General features: G+C 43.7%; 1 protein-coding gene across 1 annotated transcript; it reads right to left on the bottom strand.

Moving 5' to 3' along the window:
• Positions 1-12: 12 nt before the first annotated feature.
• Positions 13-25,066, bottom strand: LOC103011935 (uncharacterized). The gene is made up of 5 exons (XM_007198301.2): positions 24,989-25,066; positions 14,591-14,686; positions 2,348-2,446; positions 633-776; positions 13-324 (listed from the first exon to the last, which is right to left on the bottom strand). Exons 1-5 carry the CDS (start codon positions 25,064-25,066, stop codon positions 13-15), a joined length of 729 nt encoding a protein of 242 aa, XP_007198363.2.
• Between the last annotated feature and the right edge of the window lie 498 nt (positions 25,067-25,564).

Below are 25,564 nucleotides of genomic sequence, written 5' to 3' on the forward strand. Positions count from 1 at the left end.
CTCGGCGCGCGCCTAGTCTCCGCACGCGAGTCCCCTCCGCCCAGCCACCCCCCGCCGCCGGCGCGCCACGCGGGGCCCGGCGCGCCCGGCAGCAAGCACCTCGGGTGTCCGCGGCCGCCCAGACCCTGCGCGGGAGCCCCCGCGCCCACGCCGGCTCCGGTGGTGGCCCCGCCTCCGCGCGGAGCATTCCCCACGCGGCCTCGCGAGGCCTCTGGGGGCTGCCGGGGGCTGTAGCCGCTGCTCCCGCCTTCGGGTCGGGTTGGCTGAAACTGTGGCCTCCTGGGGCAGCCGCGCCCAGAGCCCCGCGGGCGCATTGGCACTCGCCTGAAAATGTAACGCGACTTTTACACAAGGCAGCACGAGCAAGCAGAAGTGTTCCGGGTTTAGCAGCCCTGATTTTATGATCACATGTGGGCTGAAATGGGTGACAGCGTGCGAGCTCAGCGGCGGGAGGGAGAAGACGATGGTGCTTGCGAAGGTGTCCGCGACGGTGGCCGAGAGGGTGCCCGCGACGGTGCCCAAGAGGGTGGCCGAGAGGGTCCCCGCGAGGGTGCTTCCGAGGGTGGCTCCGACAGGCCGCGTTGCTTCATGGTTGCCCTTGTAGGTGCCCTTGGGCTTCCCCTTGTGGGTACCCTTGTGGGTGGGATGGGTTCTTGGGCGGCGGAGGCACTGGCTTTGGTTTCGATTCCCAGGGCTTTTTTCATGGTATTCCTCATCGTCTTGGTGACCACAGTCTCATCGATGAGACACACGATTGCCGCTGTGAGACACAGGGACTGTCAGACACAAGACCATATGCGGGAAGGAAAGGCGGGGTTATTTTGCAGCTCCGCAGCAGCCTGGCCTCCCTATCCGGGCGGCGGGCGTGCGGCCTCCTGTCCCTCTCTGACCCTCCACTACCTTCCTGGTGTCTGCCCAGTTGGCTGCTGCAGCCTATTCTGGCATTCCCAGAGAAAGGGTTTTTGGAAATGGGCTTTTCTGCCAGTGACGGCCTTGCCTAAGGTCTGAGGCACCAGGACAGGAGTAGGGCACTGATCCTAGGAGGCTTCGGGTGGCAGTGGGGTCCTGAGAAGGCCCCTCAGTGGAAAGGACTCTTGGGCTATGTTTGAAAGGGCAGGAAGGCGTTTCCAAGGGGACCAACTGGGAGGAGAAGAACTCCAGGTACTGGACTGGGGTCTCCAAGGAATCTGGTGTGGGTGAGACGTCTGGAGCTGGTGAGGGTGGGGGCAGAGTTGAGGCTGGGGAGGTGCAGGATCTGGGACTTCATCAAGAGGGGAGAGGAGGTTCCAGATTCAGAAAGCCCACTTGTTGCAAGATGAATGGAAAGAGAACCAGGCTGGAGGCAGGGAGACCAGTGGGGGGTGGTGGGAACCCCTGCCATCCAGGTAAGAATTGATGGAGACCAGGTGGTGGGAGCTCCTGGCAGGTAGGAGAAGGCTTGGTGGCGGAGTTAGCAGATGGGGGTCAGCGGGCTACAACACCCTAGATTCCAAGTGCTCCCCAGCTCCTGTCTACCTTGTATGTTTCTCTTTACGGTCACTTAATCCTTGGCTGCCTTCATGAACTTTTCCTAGGTAGGTCTTGCTCTAGCTAATCTATGAGCTCCCTAAGGGGGAAGGGACTCTATCTCCAACACTGAGCTCAGGCCTGGCGCAGTCGAATGGGATCAACAAATACTTACTGATCATAGAATGAATTCAAAGAACTTAAACTTTTTTTTTTCTGGATTAATTTCTGTTCCCATAGCTTAACTTCTTGAATCAAAGTCTCACCACCCCATTCCCCACCCCCTATCTTCCAAGCATTTAATCTGCCATTTCTTGTGGTCTTCATATGATGAGGATTTGTCCCAGCCTTGTGAGCCAGGGTAAGGTATTTAACCTCAGTTCCCATATCTGTAAAAATGAGAGTTATAAAGATTAAAACAGAACGTGCCTAGCCTGGTGTGGGAACTTCTTCTTCCTTCCTCAACAGGCTGAGTCACTCACTTTTGACAATGCACTTTTTCTTTTCTACAATCATTTTTTTCTTGTGATTTAAAGTATGATTTTCTAGTCCAGAAAAGTCAAAGTCCTACTTATAGATAAGAACATCTTGTTGCAACATTTAAAAAAATAGTGTGTATGATTTTCAAAAGAGGTTCTGTAGATTGTTTTCGTACCTATTTGGAGAATGAGCTTAGAGTTTGTGCAACTTCAAATCTTCTGAAGAAGTCAGCGCAAGAAAGAGAAAGGGTGGTGGTGGGGATGGTGTTCTATAAATGAAATAATGATAGTCTGCCAGTTTCCCTTTTTCAAAGAGTCTTGAAATACTGATCTTAAATGGAGTCATGAAGGCCTCTACTTACCCCTCCAACGTAGAATAAATGACTTCTTTCCTTTTCTTGCATCGCCAAGACGGCAACTAAGAAAAGGAACACAGCAGTAATGAAACTGTTGATAAGATCCTGCAATACAGAATTGAAAATTGTCAACTTTACATGAAAATGTAATTTCATAAAATATTTAAATTGGTCAGTTACCCATCTAAGGATGGATGCCTTTTAAAAACTTTCCCCTTGAGGAAACCTCCTACACTGTTGGTGGGAATGTAAATTGATACAGCCACTATGGAGAACAGTATGGAGGTTCCTTAAAAAACTAAAAATAGAACTACCATATGACCCAGCAATCCCACTACTGGGCATATACCCTGAGAAAACCATAATTCAAAAAGAGACATGCACCACAATATTCATTGCAGCACTATTTACAATAGCCAGGACATGGAAGCAACCTAAATGCCCATCAACAGACGAATGGATAAAGAAGATGTGGTACATATATACAATGTAATATTACTCAGCCATAAAAAGGAACGAAACTGGGTCATTTGTAGAGACATGGATGGACCTAGAGACTGTCATACAGAGTGAAGTAAGTCAGAAAGAGAAAAACAAATACCGTATGCTAACACATATATATGGAATCTAAAAAGAAAAAAAAAATGGTTCTGATGAACGTGATTGCAGGGCAGGAATAAAGAGGTAGACATAGAGAATGGACTTGAGGACTTGGGGTGGGAGGGGGAAGCTGGGGCAAAGTGAGAGTAGCATCGACATATATACACTACCAAATGTAAAATAGATAGCTAGTGGGAAGCAGCAGCATAGCACAGGGAGGTTGGCTCGGTGCTTTGCGATGACCTAGAGGGGTGGGAAAGGGAGGATGGGAGGGAGGCTAAAGAGGGAGGGGATATGGGGACATGTGTATGCATATGGCTGATTTGCTTTGTTGTGCAACAGAAACTAACACAGTATTGTGAAACAATTATACTCCAATAAAGATCTATTAAAAAAAAAAACCCCAAAAAACCTTTCCCTTTGATTAATATTAAGAGGAACTCTCAGCAGCATAATTCTTATATCTTCCAGAGACATGAGTTTATGTGATTATAAGGTTCTGGATAGGATCGTCAGCAGAAATGGGTTTAACTTCATTAAACAACACTCTTAAAAAAAAAAACAAACTGACAACTTTTCCATCAGACTTTTTAAAGGTCATAGGAAAATGGGCAAGAAAAAAACCTAGAGGTCTAGGGGCCTCACCCATATTGACCCTCCATAAATATGATCTTATTGATGTTTTGTATTTTAAATTAATGTAAATTCTGCATTCTATTCCATAATACATTTGTTTTAATATAAAAATAAAAATGTAGATGAACACTTTACTGATTTAATTCTACTTCCAAATCTGCAAATCAGTAGAACTGATACTTTGGAAGTTGGATCATATTTATTCTTTAGGGTCCCACATCCCAAGAAGCAGGAACCCATCTGAGGAGCTAGCCTGAGGTTCTGGAGTGAAAGTGACTTTCTCTCTTTCCTAAAACATGGCCAGAATTGAGTCTGCCCTGACATCTATAGGCTATCTGTGTCCTTCTTTTTGGACATTGGTACTGGGTTCTTCAAATGCTGGCCCAATCTGTTTCTTCATGTGCTAAATAAAGGATGAGGATGAGTGGGAGGGGGCACACTCCTGAGGATAAGCAGAGCCTGGGCTTTGGTAGCACAGTGATAATGAAATAGAAGGTACTCACTGAATCAGTGGCACTAGTGTTGGAGGATGAGTAAAACCCCGGGGTCCTATAACCTCCATATGGCCCAGGTAACTAATCTGAATATTTTAAGTTTTTACGTCTTGGTGGCATGATTTGGTAGTGTCAGCTTGTCCGGTGCGCTTGCCCAAACCCAGTGAAGAGCCCTGCTGTCTAATCATAATGGGTCTAAGTGGAGCTCCTCAGCGTGCCGAGCGTTTCCCCTGTTATCTCATTTAACCCTCACAAACACCCTCCAAAGTCAGGATGGCTAGGATCCCCATTTTAAGATGTAACAGAGGCCTAGAGAAGTTCATTAAATTGACTATGATTGAATATCTGCCAAGGAGTGGAGTCAGAACTCAACTCACTATTTCCTCCCATCAGGGACACCCAAATAAGGAGGAAATGATCTATCCCTCAAGGCTGGAAGTGCAGCATCCATCTTTGGCATTTTCTGTGAAATGGGTAATGGAGGGTCAAAATGGTATGGGACAAATAAGGACAAATAATTGGCCTGCCAATTCCTAGATGTATGACCTGGGGCGTGTTTTATCACCCCTCTGTGCCAACAGGCTAGGATCTTAGTTCCCTGACCAGTGAATGAACCTATGCCCCCTGCAGTGGAAGTGCGGAGTCTTAACCACTGGACCACCAGGGAATTCCCCCAGTAGGCTAATTTTTAATATGCGGATGATGATTGGGATTCATTGGGTTCTTCTGACGATTAAGTGGCACAATGAATCTGAAAGCATCAGATGAGGTGTAGTGGGAATGCATCAAAGAGTAGATTCCTGATATCTGCCTTCAAGATAGTAAACTTTTCTGTGAACTTCAGGTGTTCTTCCTGTTGAGACTGTTGAGCAAGGAGCCCTGTTGTGGAATGGGACTTGCCTCTTGGAAAGGCAGTAGTGTCTGTTATTTGGGCGCCTGGTGAGTAACACTGGACGGGGCACATGGTGCAGGGCTGGTGAGGGTTGGAAGTCAGTTCCAGTTGGGTTCTGTAGGCTGAGTGAGAGGTCTGCCCACACTGGGGCAGGTACAATGGTTTGCAGCTTTGCAGGAAGCATAGGATCTGAGGATTGTGTAAACCAAGATATCAAAAAATGTGAACAAGGACTCAAGCGGAGTGTAAACTTATAAAATTAAAAATTAGGGCTTCCCTGGTGGCACAGTGGTTGAGAGTCTGCCTGCCAATGCAGGGGACACGGGTTCGAGCCCTGGTCTGGGAAGATCCCACATGCCGCGGAGCAGCTGGGCCCGTGAGCCACAATTACTGAGCCTGCGCGTCTGGAGCCTGTGCTCCGCAACAAGAGAGGCCGCGACAGTGAGAGGCCCGCGCACCGCGATGAAGAGTGGCCCCCGCTTGCCACAACTGGAGGAAGCCCTCGCACAGAAACGAAGACCCAACACAGCCAAAAATAAATAAATTAATTAATTAAATTAAAAAAAAAAATTAACTAACTGCGGTCTAGATCATTGAGAATTTGGATGCATGCACACTAACAATGATAAAAGTAACAAAACAAATGCAGACTTGGTCTCCCTAGCCAATTGTTGACTCCCTGTCAGAATTCCATCTCCTCGCTGGACTATTGGACATTATAGTTTACTGTGGTCCTTACTTGCAAGGAAGTGCTCTTCTGAACTGTCCCTTGGAAGTAATGCTTTCTTTGTACCTAACATTTCTATTGTAGCTCACATATCTTGAGCACTTACTGTGTGTCACATACGGTGCCAAGGTGTTCATATGTGATCTCATTTGATTCTCACAACAAACTCTCATTATCCTCAATTTACAGATGGGTAAGCAACTTGCCTGGGGTTGCTCAGCCAGTAAGTGGCTATGACCCTCCTCAGTCTGACTTGAGAGCCCACGGGTCTTCTCCTGACTAACACCCCCTCCCTTTTGCCTTAGACACAGACCCTCTTGTTGGCCTCATCTTTGACAGAGAGAAAGATATGTTCTCCCAGATGGGGTAAAACTACAGCTGAGTCTTGCCATGTGCAAAAGCACTTCTGGTTTCCCCATAAATGTCATCCTTACTCATCATCTTTTTCTTTCTCACTTTGACTAAATACCTTATTGACTCAAGTAGCTGCCTCTGACACAGTGAGAGATGGGTTTGTGACTTGACTATTATTTTTCTGTAAAGCCCCCAAACCGTTCCCTGAGATAAACAAAATTGTATAGAATTAAAATTGGGAAAGAAAAAGATGCTTTGATGGTGAATGCTTATTTTTTTTAAAAATCACTGAATATTAGGAAGAAGTCAAACATTTACACTTTGTTTCACAAAATGTGGTATTTGTAAGAAGGATATATATACAATAAACATTATGCGGTATTTGTGCCTTGGAGTTCTCCAAACACATGGCAGACCTGATCAGTCATCACCAGAATTTGAAGGGGACATTCTGAAGCTGATACCTTTTACTTATAAATGTAAAGATATTGCTGGTAGTTTTGGAATCATCCCTTCAATAGAGTTCTAGTTAAATATGTTTATTATGTTCCTTTTTCTAAATTGCTTTCTATTGGAAAAAACATCAGCTTGACCAGAACTCAGTTTCTCGGACTGTATGGGGAAATACCTTTTTTACAATGTAGAAGTGTTTAAAATATGGGCTATTCAGAAGACAATAATTATACTTCATACTTTTCTTGGGTACCCTGATTAGTGACATAAGACTAGGGTGGGTAAAGTTGATAATGAAATCTAACAATGAAGACAGTGACCCCACCACAGGTGGGGTGAGGAAAGCTGGCCACACCCTGGAGGACAGGAGCAAGAAAAAGGCAGGGGCTTTGTATCACGCTCTGGGCTCCCATAGCTATCCAAAGAAAAGAGGATGCCCTCCCCCAAGGACAGAGGTAGCAAAAGGGGGCCTGGCTTTACCAGAGTTGCCTAGAGGCCTGCAGCTCTCCACAAGCCTGGCTTTACCGGAGTTGCCTAGAGGCCTGCAGCTCTCCACAAGCCTGGCCTGAGCTGCCCGTGACTGTGGGAACAGCTCCTCTCGCAGCACCTGCTTCATGCTCAGGAGACCCTGGCTCCTGCCTCTCCCTGAGACTCTTCCTGGACGCTCCCCCGGACCCTCCAGCAAAGCACGGGGCCTTGAGGCTCGCTCCAGCTCTCCAGCTTTATGGCCGTGGGCCTTTAGAGGGCTCCGGCCCACCTGACCACAGCTGCTGACCTTGGTGCAGCCCTCATTCGCCGACCCCCAGAGGCTTGTACCCTGCCCTCCACTCCGGGAAAATCAATTCACCGTTCGTTGCACATTTTAAGGAAACCATGAGAAAATGGGAGAGGATTCAGAGAAGATAAGATTTTGAGAATGTGAGGAAGACAAAGATGTAGGGAGGGTGAAGATAAACCATCACAAGGCATAAAGGGCATAAAGTCTGGAAAGAGTCTGGGCTTTAGAGTCAGACAGACCTGGGCTCATATCTGAGTTTCCATGTGCCTAGATACAACCATGGGCAACACAGTCTCTTTAATCCAATTTTCTCATCTGTTCAAGGGGGAGTGGGGGATGACCACAACCTCGCAGGGTTGTTGTGAGGATTAAATAAGGTAATCTATATGAAGAAGTATCTGGTACGTGGCATGTGCTCAAAAACAGTTATTTTACCTTCCCCTTTTGAAAATTTCCATGGACAGAGATTTTAGTTTCCCCTCAGAAACCTCTCCATGGTTATAGCTCTCCATAACTGAGAGGGTCTTCCACGTGTCCAATTAAAGCTGCTCAGAGTTTGCTTCGTGTGCTTTCTGCTGCTCAGCACTCTGTGGGACAGAGAGAGCTCAGCAGCCTTTTCAGAAAATCCCTCAGACGCTTGAAGAAAGTATTTTGAGTTTTAGTTCAATAGCAAACAATCCTACCTTACAGTTTAAAAAAGGTACCATAAAAAAGTATGATGTGGAACAGGCATGGGCTCGGAGTTAGGATGGTTCACCATGCAAAAGATAAAAGGGTAAAAGCCACCCAACTGCCTCAGGGGGTCCAACCCACACTTTGTAGCGAATATTTACTTTGTGGCAAGCCTTTTGTGATCTTTGCTTTAAACACATTTAAATGTTACAGGATCCCTATAGACAGCTCTTATCATCACACTTTTCCTTCTCTGAATTTCCCGGATGGGGAAACTGAGGCTAAAGTTCTCACAGCTAGTAAGGTGGCAGGGCCAGGAACTGGACCCATGTCTGTATCTGGACAAAACTATGCTTCCTCTCCAGTCTGTGAGGATACAGAGCCTCAGACTCTGGAATAAAAAGGATTTTTCTGAGGCCTGAGGAATTAGCTTTGGGAATTTTTCAGTTGGTAAGGAGTATGAAATTCTGGAAAAAGCTATTGAAGAAGGCTATGCAGTGTCTTTTCCTGAATACTCCACCATACGGCACCCCTTTGGAAAAGATGGACCCTTAACACATGAAAAGTTTGACTCTTGCACTCTTTCAGGGCACACGTGACAGTTTTCTGCCACTTAGCCATGTTGTAGAAACATGCTTTTCAGAGGGATGTTTGTAATCTGTTAGAGAGGGTGCTGTTTGACAAGTAGAAGAAGCATGTGCCGTTTTACAAGCAATATACTACTGAACATACTGAGTAAAATTTTCTTTAGGACCAGCTGAAAAGTACCACGTGTTTAGGGCTGTAATGAGATGGAAGCAGGTGTGTGTGTTGGTTGTCCTATAGACAGAGGGATTCAAGGAATCTTTCTGGGCTTTAGACTAGTTTCCTCTCTGGGATGAGGGTGACACTCTGTCATAGCTCAGCTATGTCCTTGTCCAGAGACATCTCTCTGTTGCACTTCCTTGAGGAGAGCCTTTACTGTGGGGCTGAGGGCAAAGCTTATATGAAAATTATGAAAATGAACACTTACAAGTAAGGGCCAATGTAAATAAGTCATCAAGTGGTGAAGGGTTAGCATATATATTAGAATGAAATAAAGAACGATGCAGGTTTCCAGGACTGTGATTGCTATATAGGACTCCTGGGCTTCAGCAATGATGAAACAAACTAGTGCCCCTATGAGAAGGCCCTGCAGTAAAAGAAACAGGATTTGTTTTAATGCAAATGGGCTATTAAAAAACAAAGTAAAATCATAAACAGTCAGACTGTAAACCTGATTATATTGCAATTGCCTGTATTGTTTTGCACATACATATTATTTTTAAAATTCCTTACATGTTTAAGAAATGAAATAATACACACAAAAAATGCACACAGTACAGAAGTTTCTTTCTCCTCCCTCATCCCAACCCTAGTCTATCTCCTTAAAAGTAATCACTGTTAACAGTGTATATTTCATACCAGAAAGAATTGTGTATATACAGGTCAAGTAAAGTAAAAATATATTGATTTTGATAGAAAGAGTGAGGTAGAGTCCCAGCTTTCTTTCTTTCTGAACAGCTGTTGATTATCCCAACATCATTTATTGGGAAACAGCACTGATCTGAAATCCAACCTTTATCATATACTAAATTTTCATATGTATTCGGGATGCTTTTGAAACTCTTTTCTTCTATTGAGTTGCTGATTTCTTTTCTAGTACTTCTGAAATTACAAGCAACTCATTTTATGTTGTATTATTGTCTGATTTAGTCCCCCTTTTGGTACTCATTCTCAGGTTGTTTATGTTTCTCAATTTTGTCTTGGTCAAGTTCCCGAAGCTAAGCCTGTTGGTATTTTAATTGGGATTTCCTTTAACTTATAATATGGAAAGATTACAAAATTTAGTCTTAACTCTTCAAGAACAAAGTATATCTTTCTGGTTATTTTAGTGGTTTTTAAAATATCTCTCAACAGTGTTCTAAAGTTTTCTTCATATATCTTTCAAATTTATTTCATTTAATCTTAGATATTTTGTCATCTTGATTGCTATTGTAAAGAGAAACATTTTCTTCTATTTTAAGTGCTTGTTTGCTCATTTCTACTAATGAGTTAGTAGAAATTATCTTGTTCTAAATTGTTTCCCAGTTGATTTTATTTTTTAGATCTTTGATCATATCAGCTGTAAGAAATGATATATTTTGCCTCTTCTTTTCAAATATTCTTACTTATTCCTTTTTCCTGTCTGATTGTGGTGACTAGTGGGCATCCTCTTTGTTCCTCATTTTAATGGGAATACTTCTGAGGTTTAATTATATATGATTCTGACTTTTGGGTTTATTTTTATAATGTCACTGAAATATCTGTGTATTCCTATTTAACTGGTCTCTCTCTTCTTCCCTTGCTCACTTTTTTTTCACTCAGAGATGAATGTTGAATTTTGTCAAATGTGTTCTGTACCCTATTTGATAGAGTGTCCTAATTTTTTCTCCTTTTACTTATGGCGGATTAGTTTAATAGAGTCCTAATATTGAATCATCCTTATGTTTCTTCTTCATGGTGTGTTTTGAAGAAGTACTGATGAGCATTTTCTGTTAATATATTGATACTGCTGCTTTGATACAAAGAGATTGAGATTTCTATTTAGTTTTCTTTTTCTGAACTTGGTCAGGTTTTGATATCAGTGTTACACTGACTTTGTAAAAATAGTTCAGAAGTGTTTCTTCTTTCTCTATTCTTTGAAAAAGTTTGAATAGTATCAGACTTGCATCCCATGAAGGTTTGAAAAGAGTTAACCTGTGAAAAAGTCTGGGCCTGACACATTTCTGAAAGATACTCTCATTTTCCCCCCTGTGCTTATATTGGTCTGTTTAGGTTTTTCTCTGTTCTGGGATCAGTTTTGGTAATTTATAGTTTCTCAGAAAATCAACTCTTTGATCCAATTATTCACATTTATTTGTTTTGCAAAGTGCTCTTGTGAATCCTTTCAGTTTCTTCGGGGTTTGCATTATTTTCCCTTTCTGGTTTCTAACTTTAAATATATGTCCTGTTTTACCCCATTTTTTCCTGTTATATTGGCCAGTGGTTTATCAACTTTATTGGTCAAGTCTATTATTCTTGTTTGCTAATGTACACATGGCTATTATCTCCATTGCTTCCCTAATTCCCTTTGTGAGGGGAAACCTGAGGAATATAAAAGTGAGGGGTGGGGGGAAGCGTGCCAAATTTAGTAGCAAGGGTAGAGTGTGTGGGAGGAGCAAAGGGAGAGGAGGAAGAAAGGGGAGGCGAAACAATGTGGACCCGCAAAGGGAATTAGGGAAGTTTCCCCCAGGTGGCGCCCCTGGGAATCACTCACTCCCTGCGGCCGAAGCCGGCCTGCATCCGCCCTTGCATCCGCCCAGCGGGCCACCAGCTCTCTCTGCTCACCAGCCTAACGATCTTCAAGATTCCTGTGGGCGAGAAGAAAAAACCCTTGAGGCTGTCCCTGAGTTTGGGCGGGACTTTGGCGCGGCCCTCAGCACGCTTTTGTATGGCCTTCTTCTCCCGCTGGCTGGGGATCGCGGGTTGTGCAGTGGGCTTGAATGTGGGTGCAGTGCGCCCCCGGGATGCTGAGGGCGCCGCGCTTGTGTCCCGCACCGAGCTTGTGGATGGCGCCGAGCGCTCGGGATGCGCCGCACGGGCGACGTTTACTGAGCGGGAGGGACGTCCCCCGGATTTCGAGTCCCCCGAACGTGCGTTGTCGTCTTCAGGATTCATGGTGGACCCCCGGGCCTGGTGGTGTCTGGCGGGCCCCTCGACTCTGAGCCTGCACGGCGGCGGCCGGCTCTCCCCTGGGAACCAGCGTCGCGCCGCAACGGCTGCCGGCCGCCTCTTCCCTCGCGCGCACTCAGCTCTCGCTGCCGGCAGACAAACCAAGCCCTTCAGCCGCCCTCGTAGCCACCGGGATGCGACGCCGCTGCCTAGCCTGGGAACACAAGGCCCCCTCAACGCCACCACCTCCGTGCTGCCAGCCAGCCGGGGAGCGGGCTCTGAAGACCATTTCGGGCCTCCTGGCCTTTCTCCTCTGCCTGCCGGGCCCAGGAACAGGAAAACCGGATCCCATAAGATTCAGGCGCTCGAGCGCTCCCTTGGAAGTTACAGCGCTGGCCCACAGTTCCTAAATCTCTTCTTCCAGCTCCCATATAGAGATTAAAATGAGAACTGCAGAAAACGTGTTAGAATAAAGAGATATGTTTAATAATTAGCATCAACTAAAAAGGAATATAAATTTACAAAACTTATAGTTTGTCATGAACAGCACTTTTCTGATAAGGACCACTTGGATTAAACAGCAGCTTCCGGTAAATAAGGGCCCCGTCGGCAATACAGAACACCGAGGCCACGAGTCCAAACACCTGAAACAAAGACACAGTGTCACTGCTGTGGCCATGGTCGCACAGGTTTTAGGTGGTCTGCCCACCGGTTTCCTCTCCTGCGAGGGCACCAGGATTGCTCCCTACGCTGTCACCTAATACTAAAATGGGAAGAGACTTCAGAGATCATTTTATTCTCATTCCCAAGTTTTCCCAGTACCTTCCTAGAGAAAGGGAAAGATAATTTAAGTGAGCAGAAACAATACTGAGGTGGTGTGGGCTCTGAAACAAATACTTGTCTGGATCTCTTGACTTGCTCCTGGATATACTGTTTAAAGCCCTGCTGATGATACTTAGTTACCAATCAGCATTTCTATACCCAATGATCAACTGTTTGACTTTCCTATTGCAAACTGTACTGGAGAAAAGGTCAGGTTAACACCAGCTCAAGATTTAACCATGGTGATAGTAGCTGTGTTAAGAGCTTTGGAGAACTGGAGTGATAAGATGACCCAAAGTGAACTCTCAAAGGCTGGGCTACATCCACTTAAGAGGTGGGATTCTAAATAGGCCTCAGGAAAACAAAACTGATGTAAAGGGAATAAACTAGAACATGGTCTTTAGGTACTCTGATGGCTATTTGAGAACTGGTGCCGGGGCTGCAGAAAGGGGATATCAGTGTTATTTCACCAGCTCCATCCAACTGCCAAGAAATCTGGCTTTCTGGCTTCAGACACTGTTCCTTTTCCATCCTGAATCTCAAACGCAGCTTCCTAGGTTCTGACCACGCTAAGTACCTCCTACCGGTGCTTTCATGACTCTGGTACACAGCATGTTGCTGGTTCCTCCACCTGGAACCATCCCCGTTTCCTCCCCTTTAGTCCTGGCAAACCACGATTCCACTGTCGGAGAGAGGTAGCTGCTTCCTTTTCTCTGTGCCCCACAGTACTCTGCTAACAGCTCAGACACAGCTGTTTGCACTTTTGTCTCCTGTATTAGGCTCTAAGCAACTTGAGGATATAGGGCTCACATTCTAGTCCAGAGTTGTCCAAACGAAATATAATGTGAGTCACCAATGTAAGCCACATAATTAATTTTCTAATTGCCACATTAAAAAGTAAAGAAAAAACAAGTGAAATTAATTTTAATAATATATTTTATTTAGCCTGATACATCCAAAATAATGTAATTTTAACATGTCATCAATATAATAAAATTATAAATTCTACACTCTCTTTTGGGGCCAGTAAGTCTTTGAAATCCAGTGTGTATTTTGCACTTACAGCTCATCTCAATTCAGACCAGCCACATTTCCAGTGCTCAATAGCCACCTGTGGCTTGTGGCTCTATATTTTGTCAGCACCTACTGAAGTGCACTTAAAGAATGAATCAATGAGTGAATGAGTAAATAAGTGAGTGAAAGTAAACCCTATGCCTCATCCCTCTTTCTCCATAATTATCTTTAAAGACATCTAGGAGAAATTGCTATTACAGCACTATGTCATTTCTAGAGTAATTCCCATCCCTCATGAAGTTGCTTTGGGCCTAATGAAGTAGTTGAAAAGCCATGGATTCTGACATATGTGGCCAGTTCCCCTAAGTGGCCCATACTATGAAAAGACAAGGAAGTAGGAGGGAGATTTATTTAAGAAGAACTTAATAATTCACTTCTCTAAATCAGAACCTAGAAAAGCCAAATGATTTTGAACCCCCTATAAGAAATCTCAGAAGAATATCCGATGGAACTGTAACTAAATTACTTGACTCTTCGTTTGTTTTGGCTTGCCTTCCAAATTAAACTGATTTGCTTCTCTTCAGTGTTCAAAATAATCCTTTAGTTACAAGGCTTCCTACCACCATTCCCTTACGATGACACATCTATTAAATTCCATCTGAAGCAGGATCTGGACAAGAAATAACTGAGCTCAGAACAGTCTCTCACCTTAACAAGTGGGATGTATCCTTTTCTTGAAAAGGGAGAGCTCTGAAATTCATCCATGGTTTGTTTTTTTCTTGACAGGTTTCTGAGAGTTTAGTACTGTAACTGATTCCAGTAGCTTTTCTCAGTCTAGTCTAGCCCTACATATCTATGAGAAATATGGAGGAATCTCTTTATTTGGTTAACTTCAATTTTAGCGTGAAATCATACTCCTTGACATTAATCAGGGCACGTGTTCACACACAAAAGTATTAAGCCATTAGGTACTGTGTACTGGCATAGAAGCCTCAAGGATGAATACAGTCTAGCTTTCTGTTCTTGTATTTATTTTTCAAGTAAATTTGAATTCTGATCAAACCTGAAGGAAGAAACCAGAAATACCTCCACTTACCCCTCCAATGACTATATATGTTGTGGTTTCTGGGATCAGTGCCAACACAGATATAACTATCATGAATACTGCTGTAACCACTGAGTTGATAATATCCTGAAAACACAGAATAGAAAGGTCAGCTTTACATGAAGATCACCAACAAAATGAATCAGCTCCCTAAAGATTTCGAAAGTTCCATTTTATTAAATTTATTTAGTTTAAATAGTTTTATTTAGTTTTAGGAAATCAAACTGCTGCAGTAAAATGACACATATATTGTATTTGGCCTATAATGATGCCTAATGGGTCTCTTAACCTATGATACACCAATCATTTAACTCCTTAACAGGCTTATGTCTTTTTTATTTAAATGTAGTTGGAGGGAGAGCTCATCTGGTTAGGAGTGGATGCTGTATTATGCGGAACATTTAAAGTAGAATGGTACACTGGGAAGTCAGTATGCTCAATTTTAATAATATAAGAGAAAGTGTGGAGTGCTCTACACCATAAAATAAACAACTTTATAATGTTACTCCAAATGCAATTAATAAAACTTAGGGCTGGAGAAAGTGGTAATTTTCGGGAAAAAGCTCCCACATATCTGTATGCAACAGCTGGCCAATTATGCAATTATTTTTTGATGATGTAGCTCATTCATTTAATAATTTCTTGAAATGAAGCATTTTCATTCTGAACTGTGGCTTTAAGAGGTGCAACTTACATTTTGAATGGATGTAAACTGTGGGAAAGTTAAATTGTCTTTATTCTGGAATGGTTTATATATATTTGCTGATAACGGTAGCAAGAAGGAATTTTTTTTTTTTTTAAAGGATTTTCTTTTATTTATTTATTTATTTATTTGTTTATTATTTTTGTCTGTATTGGGTCTTCGGTTCGTGCGAGGGCTTTCTCCAGTTGCGGCAAGCGGGGGCCACTCTTCATCGCGGTGCGGGGACCGCTCTTCATCGCGGTGCGCGGGCCTTTCTCTATCGCGGCCCCTCCCGTTGCGGGGCACAGGCTCCAGACGCGCAGGCTCAGCAATTGTGGCTCACGGGCCCAGTTGCTCCGTGGCATGTGGGATCTTCCCAGACCAGGGCTCGAACCCGTGTCCCCTGCATTAGCAGGCAGATTCTCAACCACTGCGCCACCAGGGAAGCCCGCAAGAAGGAATTTTTAACACAGAAACATCAAACTTCAAAACTCTGGTAACTTAGAAAAGTAGTTATTACAAAGAAAATAGAAAGAGGTTCAACAGGGACAGGGCAAGATTAGATACACTTAGGCAGGAAAAAAGTCCTCATTTGCAGGAGATATTGAGTTCTAGGTTAATGCTCCTCTGTGCTAGGTATTTTGCTCTGCTTCAAGGCAATAGACCACACCTCTGCTTCAGACAGGCAGCCCTGCCTCCTGTTAGTAATTTGGCTAAGTGTATATGAATGGCTTCAGATAAAAATGGTGTTCTAGGGAGTGCAGAGAATCACAGGGGGGAAAAAAAGGATGCACCTGCTCCAGAACATCAGTGATCCTTAATGGTGGTTTAAAGCATTGCTTTTCTATTAAAACCAAACGTCAGTATGCCATGGAGTAGAATATAAATTTAATTACAAAAATGGAGATTTCATAGAAATTTTGAGCCTGTACTTACGTATCACCACAAAGCCCTGGGTTGGCTCACTTTGTGTGTTTTCTGTCACTGGAGCACTTGAGGGGAACAGTCAGAGGAAGCCTGCTCTACAAACTGTGTTAGTTACTGCAACTTTGGGACAATGACACATATCACAAATCTGTGTGCAGACGGCCAAGCTCTTTCCTAATCAGTGAAGACAGTGGCCATCAGATAGAAGTATTTACAGGTTACCTTTTCCCCACCTACAGATTAATTGGAATCTTCAGCCATCTTTGTGTCCTTCACTTTTGTTATAGTGAAAGAGCCACAGACAACTTCTCCAGCTGTGCTCTGGCCCCATTCCCGTCAACCACTCTGCTGGGACCTCACTGTTTATTGCCCTCCTTTGTCCCTGGCCAGGTTTCCTCAACTCAGTGGTGGCCCCTCTAGTTACAGCTGTGTCCTTCCCTGCTCAGTCTAACTATCCCCACTGCTTTACGGTCACCTGTCCATTCAAGGCAAACCACTCTGGGAAAGGTCACTGGGGGCCTCTATTGATACAGTCAGTGAATATAGATATATTTTTTTCTGGGCTTTCTTCCTTTACCTGTGACATTATTCACCACTTCTTTCTTCTTGAAATGCTCTCCTCTCTTGGCTTCTGGGACATGGGTCTCCCTTGGGTCCTCTCCTGTCCTCCTCTGGCCACTCCTCCTTTCCACGCCAGATGTTGGTATTTCCCAGTCTTGCCTTATCTTGCTCTACTCTCCCTCGGAGCCATTTTCCCAGAGCTCATTTACCATCACGAGGTGATGACTCGCAAAGCTGCAGCTCTGACTTCTCTCTCCTAAGCTTCAGACCTGAACATTTCCATCTGAATATCCCATAAGCAACTAAAACCTTCTGTTCCTCAAACTGAACTCATTACATACCACTCTCCTTGGCCCTTCCTTGAAGCTGTGCTTCCTCCTATACTTCCTGTCTCATTATCCTCTTAAGACAGTTCTTTAAATGGCAGCTATCCTTGATTTTCCTGTTACCCAGGAAAATCCTATCAGTTTTCATCAACACTTCTTCTCACCAGCTACCGTTTTAACCTTAATTTAGGCCTTTCTCATTTCCATGTCTGGATTATGATAAGAGACTTTTAAGCGGTCTCTGAGACCTACCTCTAGTTTGGTTCCTCTTCAAGCCATTATCGACACTGCCACCAGTGATCTCCTCAGATATGAGCTAATCATGTCACTCTCCTACTTAAAAACCTCCCAAAGCTTCCAGCGGCCTTTGGATTAAAACTCAGGGCATTCAAAGCCTTGCATGCTCTGACCTCCTACTGCCTCTCAGACCTCCACTCTTGCCCCTCCCTTCTTCACAGCCACTCAGAACTCCTGCAGGTCCTTGAGGGTCCAGCTCTTTCTCCCCCTAGACCCTCACACACACTGCTCCCTGTACTGGGAAAGCTCTCTCAGCCCCGTATCAGTCGGCTAACTACTTTTCATCCTCCAGCCCTCAACGCAGGCGTAGTTTTCCTCAGGCAAGCCTGTTGTGACTTGGTCCCCTTCCCTTCCACACCATCCGGGTATACATCTATCACAGCACCTGTTATACTGGATTGCTCACCTATCTTACTTCCTGGCTACATTGACAGTTTCTCAGGTGCAAGATTTGTGTCTTGTTTTATCAAAGAAGCTAGTATAGAATCTGGGATTAGCAGATACTTAATATTTGTTGAGTAAATGATTTCATGAGATCAAGAGCAGAGAGGAATCTGGGTTTCATGATGGAGTAATAACTTGGTTGACCAATATAGCACCGTATCTAAGAGTACAGTATCAGCCAAGTGTGAGCCTCAGAGATTTGGAGACTACTTTCAGTATGCTATACATAGGCCACGCTCCTTCTCAGTGTGTTCTGTTAACTTTAGGACTCCAAGTTTATTACTGGGACGTGTAAGAAGCTCCAGAGAATTACTACAGTTTGAGGAAACATAAATGCTAAAATGTGTTAGTTTTATTAACTTTGGAAAAGCAGAGTGTGAAGAGCAACTATACGACTTTTTGGGTACAAGATTAACAGGATGTGGACGATATTCCTCATCTCCTTGAAGAAATCCTTGGGATAATTTAGTTTAGTCCTTTCTGCTACTAAATGGTATTACATACCCTGAGGGCCAACTGAGGAAGGCTTTGTAATCTCTTGTCCCAGACCTTACTTCAGTCAGGTCCAGCTCCAAAATGTAGGTCAAGGAGGATTGTGGAGAGTTGCCATGAAGATCCTATCTATTTCCCAGCTTTCCACTTTGGGGACTTTCTCAGCTTGTGATTAGCCTGAAATGCTCATCATTGGTCTTCAAAAGTGGTTCCAGAAGGCACCACTTTAAGGGACGCTTATGGTTTGAGAATAGCTCTAAAGTCCTCTCTTCTTAATACGGGTCATCAGCTTGGATATCAGCACTCCGGAATCCCAGAGGATGAGACAAGTGGTGCTACCAGCCCAGCCAAAGGGTGGAAGGGCAGCAGGGGTCTCAGAAAGGAGACCTACGGAGATAGGATTCTGGGGATAAGACTTCAAAGAGGAGCAGTGAAGTCACTCAGTTCTTCCTAGAACCAGCTTATGGTCCAGGCTGAAGGGCCAAGTATCCCTTAGTTAATATCTTCAATGTGCCTATTTTGAAAGTTTCCAGACCATCTGGGCATTCCCCTGGGCAGTTATTCCTAATGCTGTGAGTATGGCAGGTAAAGTCCATAAGCTACTAAATAAGGTTCTACAAGATGAGTTAAAAATTATGTGGCATTAATGATTACAGACATTTTGAAGTAAGAAAATGTTGTGCTTTATTCAGCCTCTAAATTATTTTGATTTTCCGTTTAGTGATCAGGGATGTGTAAGATGTAGATACTTGTGTATCTGTCTCCATTTCTATTCCCCAATTTTGAGGTCATATCAACATGCATTTAAAAAGGAGGTAAAGATTAAGAATGCTGTATAATTTCATTGACCATGATCTTAAATTTAAATTTCTTTTGAAGATCTACACCTACGTGAATTCTCCTTAGAAAGAAAGGTCTGAAAGGTCAGCCACATCTACTGATAGAGCTCAGAGGAGAATTTATGCTCCGTGGCTGCCCTGGTTCCCTGAGAATCTCCCCAGAGCACATTAGCAGTAGGTAGAGTTCCTCCTTCCTAAGCCTGTCAGAGATTCCTTAAAGGCTTAAGAAAACTAAAGAACAGAGTTTATTAAAATGTCTCTCTATGGCAGGAAAAAGTAGTTAACTTTAACAGTGAAACTGAACACTTACAAGCAAAGGCCAAAATATACAGTCAATTAATCGATCAAGTCTGAGTATATATAAAACTATGAAAAAGAAATTAACAGTGACTTCAAATCCAGTGACAACAATGTATGGCTCTGGGGCTTGTGCGATGATAAAAAGGGTCATAGATGTCACAGTTAGCGCCTATAGGAAAAAAAAAAACATGATATATTCAGTGATTATTGAATACAAGTTTAAGCTGTAAAAATGATCATTTCTAAAATAACAAAATAAATGGGTTTCTTCCATATACACACACATCTAAAAGAGGAAGACTAAAATGTATGGATGTTGACTTCTCTTTGTGTTTTAGAGAACTAGGTATCCCTCTCTGTTTTAAGTCTAATTAATTACTCCGCTTGTATACCTAATACCATCACTTCCCACATCTGTTCCCTTGATCTTTTTCCACTAAATATCTCCTTTTCCCTCTCGTACCTTCAGTCTCTCCTCCTCCACTAGTTCCTTTCCTCATCATCCTCTAAACATATCTAAGTTATCTTCTCTTAAAACACACATACCTTCCTTTCACCCTGCTCCCCACAGAAATTCCCGTTTTCTACTTCTCCCTGTACTGTCTCAAAAAAGTGTGTATACTGGCTGCTATAATTCCTTATCATCCACTCATCACTCCTTAACTCTTAACAATCTGGAATCTGCTGTCAAATTTAAACTTAGAATGTTGCCATGAAAAATACTGGGGAGGAAAGTTGAAAACAAATTGTCAGAGAAAAACAATTCTCTAAAGAATCCTGTGAGGAAGAAAAGGACAAAAAACCAAAAAACAAAAAAACCCAACAATTCTGATGCTTCGCTTTTTAGCACACTTCCTCTTATCTAAACATAATGCAATCAGAATTAACAAAAACTTAAGTGGAAAAAAAAACCCTTGAAGATTATTAATCTAATCCAATTTCCTCATTTCCGAATGAAGATATAGAAAACAGAAATGAAAAGTGACTTAAAGGAAAAAATAAGCTGGTAGGTCCCTGGGAGTCTGTCAATGTCATGATGTTCTTAGGAGACACAGCTCTATCCACAGTCTCTGTGTTCTTGGAGAATGGTTTTGTCAAGAGTTTTCCCTGGCTAGACTTTTATGATCAGTCTGTCAGCATCCACATTCTCTTTTTAACCTTAGATCTATATAGGCTACTTATTCATAACTCTTTCAATTACTTTACTACTGTAAAAGTAGCTTACCTTTAAACTTCTAAATTGGTCAGTTTGCTTACACAGTAAATATAACTGTGTAAGCAGTAACAGTAAATATAACTAGTTACTAAATAACTCATTCTTTATAATTAATATAATTATGATCAGCAACATGTCATCTCAAATCACTTCATTTACTCTACTGAACCAAGGTCTTGAGTTCATGGGTTTATGAAATCAAGGGTCACTTTTTCAGTCCCCATCTTCTGTAACCTTGGAATTTGGCACTGGTGATTAACCCATTTTCTTAATTCCCATGATTTCAGTCACACTGGGTTCTCCCCTAATCCATACTAACAGCTCATATCTTTCCTAACTCCTGGCCTTTGTTTTCAGTTAGCTTTTAAATATTCCACTAATACCTCAAACATTTCTTCACCACTCTATGTAGACTGCTTTTGCCAAGATCATCAATGATTGCAAAATTACTAAATTTAACAAACATTTTTCAATCCTTATCCTACTGGCCCCCATGACTTATTTGCAATTGGCTTTTTCCTACTTTTCTACTCCTTGGCTCCCATGTCACCTTTTCTAGTTCTTATACCTCTGAAACTATTCTCTCGGTGGGCTTTCCTTTTACCCATCTCTTTAAAATGATGGCATTCCTTTAGATTCTGTCCACAACCTGGGTCTCTGTCCCAGGTCTATCCTCAACATCTCACACATAAATAGCCATTTAGAATCTTTAATTCACCGTGTGCAAAACTGTCACCTTGCCCCTTCCTCCTGTATTCACTATCTTAATTGGTGATATGACCATCTATCTTTTCACCTGCCCCTGGAAACCTAAGATCACTGCTCCAACTTACTCCTCACAACTGACCAATCAGCAGGTCCTGCTGACTTAATGCCTAAGCATTTTGGGAATCCACTTTGTCCCTAAAACAACGGCCCTTCAGTATCTTTTCCTTGAATTACCATGACAAAGATACTACAGTAAAATTTCTGAAATAAAAATGTGTGCAATTCTTCACCTATTTAAAACCCTTCAATGGCTCCCCATGGTTTTTAGAATAGAGCCTACCTTCACCACGGTATTCAAAGTCTTCCATGACTCAGCTCCTGTCTACTTATCTAGCAAAGAGTTGTTCACAATTTATCCACAGGATAATTCCAATGTTCAATTCTCAGTCCTCATCTTGAACTATCATCAGTATTTGACACAGTTGATCATTCCGTCGGAAAAGTTTTCATTCGGCTTCTAGGACACCATACTTTTAGTTTCTCCTACCTTCCTAATTGTGCTTTCTCATTCTTCTTTGCTGGTTCCTCCTCATCTCCCCAATCTCTTAATGTTGAAGTGTTCTGGGGCTCCATCCATGGTCCTCTTCTCCACTCTATGTACACTCATCTCTTGATGATCTCATCAGTCTTGTGACTTTAAATACTTCTATTTCTGCAGTGCCAATCTCGCTCCTAAAATCCAGTCTTGTATATTCCAAATGCCTGTTCAGTATTGCCACTTGGATGTCTAATAGACATCTCTAAAGTGAAATCCAAAATTGAACTTCTGATCCTCTGCCTACATTGACTTCACCCACAGGCTTTCAGTGGATGGCAACTCCATTCTTCCTGCTGCTTAGGCCAAAAACTTTGGAGTGATGTTGGACTCCTCTCTCTCTCACACCGCATCTGGTTCAGCAGCAAATCTTGTTGGGGTAACTTTCAAAATATATCCGAAATGTGATCATTTCTTATAGCCTGCTCCGCTAACAGCCTGGTCTGAGCCACTATCATCTCTTGCCCAGATTACTGCAATAGCCCCAACTCATCTCCTTTTTTTCTACCCTTGCCTCTTCAGGAATCCTCCTGTCCCCACCAGCCCCCACCTCCCAATCTATTGCCAACATATTAGCTGGTGTAGTTTTTATTTATTTATTTATTTTTTGGCTGTGTTGGGTCTTCGTTTCTGTGTGGGGGCTTTCTCTAGTTGCGTCAAGCAGGGGCCACTCTTCATCGCGGTGCGCGGGCCTGTCACTATCGCGGCCTCTCTTGTTGCGGAACACAGGCTCCAGACGCGCAGGCTCAGTAGTTGTGGCCCACGGGCCCATTTGCTCCGCGGCATGTGGGATCTTCCCAGACCAGGGCTCGAACCCGTGTCCCCTGCATTGGCAGGCAGATTCTCAACCACTGCACCACCAGGGAAGCCCCTGGTGTAGTTTTTAAAAATGTTAGATCATATACAACTTTACTCAAAACCTTCTTCATCTCCCACTGTGTCCCTATGTCAGTCCACTCCCGCTATACTGGTTTCCTTGCTTTTCCTTGAACCCTTCAGGTACATTCCTGCCATAGGGCCATTGTACTGGATTTTCCTTTGCCTAAAACACTCTTCCTTCAGATATTCATAGCTTAACTCCCTCATCTCACTCAACGCTTTGCTCAGAAGTCACCTCAACAAGGCCTAACTTGACCATTCTATTCCTGCGATCTTACTCTCCAACCCTACCTTCCCTTATACTCTCTTACTTGGCTTTAGTTTTCTCTTGTTCCACAGCACTTACCCCCTTCTAGAATACTACACCATTTATTTATTGTGTTTATTGTTTGTCTTCCCTGCCCTCCCACCCCAATATGTAAACTCCATGCAGACAGGCATCTTTGCTTTGTCCCCTGATATCTCCCAAGAGCCTGGAACAGTGCCTGGCACATGACAGGCTTTCAATAAATATCTGTTGGCTGAAAAAAATAAGGCAAAACTCAACTTCTTATGGTTTGCTGCATAAATCATGCTGGTTTTTTTTTTTTTTTTTTTTTTTTTTTGGCCTCCACGCCTTTGCTCAGGTGGCTGTCCCTTACACCCTGCCCAATGTCCCCCTAGGAAGTTTCCTGACACCTCCTTGGTTAGATGCCTCACTCTGTGCTCTAACTTCATCCTGTCACACATCACAGCTATCTGCTTGTGTGCCTCTCTCTGACTAAACTAAAGGACTCCATAGTCAGGGACTTTTGTCTTGGGTGTCTTTGTTGTTTCAAGTCCTAACTCAGGGCTGGGAATACATTAAATATTCAAAATTTTGTTGAGGGAATTAATATATCAAAAATGAAACCTTTCTGGAGACTATCAAACCAGAAATAGAGGAATGATAAATGTGTTTCATTCACACTATAGAATACTTTGAAGCATATACAAATGATAAGAAAGATTTATAATTATATTTTTAAAAAATGGAACCTTTCTCACAAAATCCCATTTCTCCTCCAGTGTTCCAAAGCTTTCAGTACCTGGCATAAAACCCCAGACCCTCAGGTCACTTCTTTCCTGATTATTTACTCCCAACCCAAGGTAATTTCTCCGTTTTTTGAACTCCAGAGTAGTTTTCTAAACTTCTTTCATGCATTCTGACTTGCATTATGTCATAGTTATTTCTCAGAATCACAGACTTTGGTGTGAGAAGGACCTTGCATGCAGTTTGTTCTGCCCACTCACCTGAAGCTGAAGTTGCCATCACAACATGCTAAGTGCTCATCTGTGCCTGCTACCTTTTCTGTCTGGGAATGTACTGCCTTCCCAAATGGCCACTTAATTTTGGCAACTTTCCCAATAAAAAAAATTCTTCCTCATAATAAGCAGGACTGTTTCCCTGTAACCTTTGACTTTCCACCTCCTCTCCTTATATGTCACCTGTTTAAATTTTAAGAATTATTTTTTTCCTTCCCCTTTTCTCTTCTTGAATTCCTTCAACATATTCTCTTATGATAATTTCCACTTCTCTAACTAGCCGTGTCGCCTTCCTCCAAATGACGATTCATTCTCTCCCAACCTCTGCCAGAACTTGCTGCAATGCTCCTGGCATGTCTGACACCCCAGGAACCAGGAGTTCCATCGTCCTTGCTCTGGACTATATCAGCCTTGAGCTCACTCACATAAAAACTACTGAGCTCTAGCAGGTAAACACAGCATCCACTGAAACCCCTCAGTGCTTTTGTTTTTGTTTTTGTTTTTAATCTTGTTGGCATCTGAGTGGTACAACTGCAGCTGCCTCCCCTGGTAACCTGGGTACCTGGTTTGTGGGTCCAAGTGTGGGCCATTCATGTAGGTGTGTGGATTTTGCCTTATGAGTGGGTCCGTAAAGCCCCTGATGGGGGAGGACAGCACCCTATTTCTCGCCTTCTACCCCCAGGGTGCAGAGCGAAATGCCTTGCCTCTAGGAAGGCCTTGACAGAGGTTCAACAAGGTTGAAAGAGAGGACAGGGCATCGGCTTCGTACTTTGCAGCCCTACCTCCTTGCGGGGGAGCGCGCTGGGACACCGTCCCTCACCCCGAGACCCCGCCCTCACCAGCCGCAGCATCTTCACGTGGCCTTTCACGCTGAAGCAGAAGGGGCGGTGCTTCGGTTTCAGCTTCACCGTCAGCATCTCGCCTGCAGACCCAGCAGCAGCACTTCTCCGTCAGTTCCCCTCCTCAGCGGATCGCTCTGCCAGGCCTCGCGCCGCAGCTGCAACGGCCACTGGGGCCTCGAGCCGCCCTTGAAGGCGTCCCGCCCTCGCGGCGCGCATGCGCAGGTCACCTCGGGCCGCACTTGGGTGCACGGGGCAGCCACCCCGACCCTGTCCGCCGCCACCTACTGGTGGCCCCCGCTATGCGGAAAGCCAGTGTTCGCGCGCAGCGTTTCCTCAGACCTAGAGGGGAGCCAAGCAGGCCAGCTTCTCCCCACCCCCTAGTTGTCTGTCCAGTGGGAACGTTGGTTGTGCCTTTGTTAAAAGATAAATTGAGGCATATTAAAAATATTAAGATTTTATTTGAACAAAAATGGATGCAAATCGGGTGGCATCTGAACTTGAATCCAGCCTCTGTACCCTGCCACCGAATTAATCTCGGAGACAGAGTTTTGGGTGAAGTAGAAAAGTTTTATT

Source organism: Balaenoptera acutorostrata, chromosome 19 (assembly GCF_949987535.1).
Source record: "Balaenoptera acutorostrata chromosome 19, mBalAcu1.1, whole genome shotgun sequence".
NCBI lineage: Eukaryota > Metazoa > Chordata > Mammalia > Artiodactyla > Balaenopteridae > Balaenoptera > Balaenoptera acutorostrata.

Excerpts from the sequence above, each read along its gene's own strand:
- LOC103011935 (XM_007198301.2), bottom strand. The coding sequence starts at position 25,066 with ATGCTGACGGTGAAGCTGAAACCGAAGCACCGCCCCTTCTGCTTCAGC. Across the intron at positions 2,447-14,590 it reads CATATATAGTCATTGGAGGG|GATCTTATCAACAGTTTCAT; the intron begins GTAAGTGGAGGT and ends TCTGTATTGCAG. Across the intron at positions 325-632 it reads AACCCATCCCACCCACAAGG|GCGAGTGCCAATGCGCCCGC; the intron begins GTACCCACAAGG and ends TTACATTTTCAG.